At 49.4% G+C, this 4,683-nt stretch overlaps 1 protein-coding gene across 1 annotated transcript in view; it reads left to right on the forward strand.

The window, feature by feature from the left end:
- LOC110400125 overlaps positions 1-599 on the forward strand; it is a 1,650-nt gene extending 1,051 nt beyond the window's left edge. The window contains exons 5-6 of the mRNA XM_021399807.1: positions 7-315; positions 471-599. Coding sequence (XP_021255482.1) covers positions 7-315; positions 471-525 — 364 coding nt within the window. The 3' untranslated portion in view covers positions 526-599. The remainder of the gene's footprint in view (positions 1-6; positions 316-470) is intronic.

Genomic DNA, 4,683 nt, shown 5'->3' on the forward strand with positions numbered 1-4,683 from the left:
GCAGAGCCAGGGCTTGGGCAGGGGGGTCGGCGTGAAATGTAGGCTTAGGCCTTGGCAGCATGTCAAGGGAGCCGGCATTGCTCACGCGCTGAACGTCCTTGCTCAGGCCCTGCAGAGTCAAGGATGCAGCAAGTCGTTCTTTCTTCCTTTCTTCTTGCAGGTGCCACCGATCCTCTGCATCCTGCGCAGCTGCGTGCGCTCCATGCAGCAGAGCATGCTCCTGCCCATCCTCTGCCAGGCGGTGGTCATCCTCACACGCTGTCACGCAGAGCTCACGATTGACAACTTCTTCCGGCTGTTTGAGCCCACAGACAGGTATGGGCACTACTGCCTCTGCTGTTGCTGTGGTCACACTTGTAGCTTGCCTCCGCCAGAGGGATGCCGGGAGGAAGCGGCTGCTCTTTTTTCCTCTCAGAGTCTGTTTGGGGCAAAAATTGCTCAGCCACAACTTGAGACTCTCCTTTTTCTAGTGACACGTGGAGGAGAAGAATAAGAGCATTTTGTCTTCGAGAGGGGAGCCGGTAGAGGATTGAAAAGAACAGGACAGTCAAGCTAAAAAATTTGTGTTATTCATTAAAAATTTAGAATTTAAATTTTAAGAAGTGAAAAGAGTATTTTTTTTTACCAAGTCTTCGTTTTAATCGCTGCTTCTCCATACCCGTCTCTTCTCCATACCAGTTACACCATGCACTGGCCTGCAAGGGGAGCGAACGTCCCGCAGCAGAGCTTGTGGCTGCGCAGGCGTGGGCATTTGGACAGGACACCAGCACCCCTGCTGTGGATGTGTTGTGTCTCCTGCAGAACATCGCCCAAACACGTGGCTTGCCAAAACAGGTTCCTTTCTAGTTCACCGTCGGAGAGCTACAGTAACACTGGGCTCTTCCTAGGTTTTGGCTGAGAGGTACAGGTCTGTTGTTCTCCCGACTCTTGGAGAATTCCCTTGGGCAAAACCAGGTGGTTTACCATGGCTCCTCTCACTCCTCTCACACCTGCACATTCACTCTGCTCACTTCATAGGTTTTTCTTTATCCAGCTGCTTGCTTATTTTTCTGCATCCTCCTTCACGGTGCGTTTCCGTTTCCTTGCCCTGGCAGGCAAAGAATCAGCCCTGCAGAGCTCATCTTTCTCCACGTCAGATGAGGCGTTCTGTTCTTGCCTGCCTCCCTCTCATTTCTCTGTGCCTCCTTCACCCTCGGCCTCCTTTCTCCGAGCAGCAGCTTGAGGCCAGCTGCCTCTCTAGCAGCACCCTTCCAGTTCATCTCTGCCCGATGCTCACGCTCTCTTGCACCCCTCTCATTCTCAGCCTTCCTCTTTTGCTTCACTTGACCTTGCCCCTGCTGTGTACGTGTCTGCATGCCATGCTGGCGGCAGGGGACGGCCACTGCTGAGGGTGCTGACGTTTCACCACTGCACATCACCTCCCCTTCCACAGCAGCCCTGCTAGTTGTTGTTTGTGACGTTTCCAAAATCCCGTATGGACTTGACAGCGATGAGGCAGCGCTGGGTTACGCGATGAAAGACTGCTGTCGCCCGTACGTGGAAGAACCAGAGGCCTCTGGGCTGGGGAGCTCTGGCCCTTCCCTGGGCTGTCACAGGAGGCGACCAGCCCCACAGCTGGGGGACCCTGCAAGGGGCTGGGCAAAGGCTCTAGAGGCACCTCTGACCGACTCTGTCCACCCCAGTCGTTGCTTGGGATGCAGAACAGAGCATCTTGAGATCGCAAACAACGTGAAGGAGGAACCAGAGGCTGGAGAGGAGGGAAAAATGGAGAAAAGGGGGCAGCTGTATGTACATGAGTTGCTGGTCACTGCGCTCGTCTCGCCACGCTCTGTGCCTGATCAGTGCCGGCTGTCCTGTGTGTGTGTTGTGCTTCTGCACGTGTGCACTTGTGCATCGCTGAATGTCAGTGGGTGACAGATTTTCTGCACGGAGGGGTTCAGTGACACACCTCTGCTTCATCCGCACTTCCACGTCACACGCCGTTGTGTCAGACTGCTGCTCTGCTGCCATCTGTCGCTCGGCAACATCACGGAACGGGATGGTGGTGGGAAGGTTCAACCCCAACTGCCGCACCACCAGTATCTGCCTCTGACGTCATGGGCCAACACTACACAATGAGAGGCATTGCTTCCAGAGCAGCCCTCAGAAAGTGCATCCTATAATGTAATAAGTAAGCAAACTTACTTGTCACAGAGTTATCTCTCGATCTGTGTCCATGAAAGGGGGAGAAGCAGGTCCACAGGCCCACTGGCCTGGAAAGGAAAGAAAGGAGAAAAAAGAAGTGTTGGTGATTTAGGGGTGGCCCGAACCAGTCCCATGACTAATGCGGCAGAGGACCTGCGGACCCGCGCCCTGGGAAAAAAACAAGGAAAAAGGGGGAAGGGTTGGGGAATCCTAGATGGGTCTTAAACATAGCTGCGGCAACAATCTGAGGAGGAACGTTGATTTACTAAATAGTGTATCAGAACTGAGGTCAAGAAGTCAAACAACAATGAAAGAGAGAGAGTCCAAAGCCGAGCCCTTACTCTGTTAGCTGCAGGGGGACCACGTGCTTCTCTGCAGCGAACAAAGAGTCTGCCAGGCGTCTTCACCAACCCCCTGCAGGTGCAAAGACCCCTGGGGAATGCAGCTCCTCCCCTCCCCCTCCGAGAACCAAGTACCCAGAAACACCAGCTCACGGAACCAGAGCATAAGCTCTTTAACTGCCAGTGCTTTACATGATGTTATGGTGTGGAATACAGACAACAGAAAATCTCAAAACCACAAGAAAGTCTCACTGAGCATTAGAATACAGTTAAACACCTTTTCTGAATGGAAACTTTTCTCTGGAGCAGGGCTATTCCATCTAGCACTTTGATCTGGGATGTCACGGTATTATCTAAGGGTCTGCGTCCGTGACAAGGGGGACAGGCCCGAAAGAAAAAAAAAAAAAAAAAAAAGAGAAAAGAGGAAAGGGAAAAAAAATTGTCGGCGGGTAGGGGCCGGCCCCGGGCGGTCTGGCGGCTAAAACAGCAGGGAAGCCGCGGACCCACACCCTGGGGAAACAAAGGGAAGAGGGGAAAGACAGGGGACTCGTAGGCGGATCTAACACAAAAACGGCACCAATCTGAGGAGGAACAACTAATTTTACTAAATATATCAAAAATGAGGCTAGTAGAATTATAAGAGAAAGTTTACAGGCTGAAAGTCTTACACAGTAAACTGCAGGAGGACCACGTGCTTTCTCCGCCAGGCAGGAAGGAACAGACCCCACGGCTCCCAGGCGGCTTCACCACCCCCCACAACACAAAGACCCCTGGGGAGTGCACCTCCTCCCCTCCCCCTCTGAGGGCCACACCAAAAAAGGCACTCTGCAGTAACCAGGGAATTAACTCTTTAACTGCCAGTGCTTTACATGATGTAATGATGTGGAATACCGACAACAAAAATCACAAAACCATAACATAGGAATTATTTTTTTACAGTTGCCTGCCCTGAAAAGACGAAGAGGAATTGACATTGTCCGTGGAAACTAAAATCTCTTCATCTCTCAAGTTAAAGCTCAGAGGTGGGAGAAGCACAAGCGGAAATAAACCTAATGACCAGAAAGAGTGCTATCCCCATAGACCAAGAAGACAGCTTTCAATGTAGAGATGTTTTGATCAGGCACTGGAATGGGCTGCCCAGGGAGGTGGTGGAGTCACTGTCCCTGGAGGTGTTCAAGGAATGTTTAGATGTTGTACTTAGGGACATGGTTTAGTGGGGAAATATTGGCAGTAGGTGGATGGATGGACTAGATGATCTTGGAGGTCTTTTCAATCTTGGTGATTTTATGATTTATTAAGATTAAATTGTGCTTAAATTAGAAATAAAATAGTGATAAGCCGTTCCTTTCATTGCATTTTTACAAAGCTTTTAAGTTCAAAAACAACATAGATTTATAGTTTTGTACAGTTGCAAAGCTGAGGAGTCATATATTCACAATATATGAAGACTTAAGTTATCTGCCCTAATTTTTATAATTCACCTTTCAAAAATTTATACAAAGTTTGGCTGAAATAGACAAAAACGCCCTCAGAGCACAGGCTATGTTTTGGTCTCCATGCATCCATTTGTACTATCACATAAGCTAGTATCAAAGACTCACACCAAACTCATATGTGTTTTCCCATTCTCACCATACCCCAGCACAGTGAGCTATATGCTCCAGGCAGCTTCATGCCGACCAACTAGAGCAGACCCCAGCAAAGAGCTATGTTTGTTTTAAGCTCCAGTTTCATGCCACACAGAAGGTACAGCCATGGATACTGGATGGAAGGAACTTGTAAACAGCCTGGAAAATGCTGATGTATCTGTCCAAAATTAAAAGGCAAAAGCTTTCTCAGCGGTGTGTAGGGATAGGACAAGGAGTAATGGCCAAAAACTTGAACATAGGAAGTTCTGTACTAACATACAGAATAATTTCTTTACAGTAAAGGTGATGGAGCACTGGAACAAGTTGCCCAGAGAGGTTGTGCAGTCTCCTTCTATGGAGATATTCAAGACCCATCTGGACCACTATCTGCACAACGTGTTGTAGGGTTCCTGCATTGGCAGAGTGGTTGGACTCGATGATCTCTTGAGGTCTCTTCCAATCCCTGCAACTCTGTGATTCTGTGATTCCTTATTTAACATCAAAGAACAATTGTATGTTGCTCATGCATT

Source organism: Numida meleagris, chromosome 1 (genome assembly GCF_002078875.1).
Source record: "Numida meleagris isolate 19003 breed g44 Domestic line chromosome 1, NumMel1.0, whole genome shotgun sequence".
NCBI lineage: Eukaryota > Metazoa > Chordata > Aves > Galliformes > Numididae > Numida > Numida meleagris.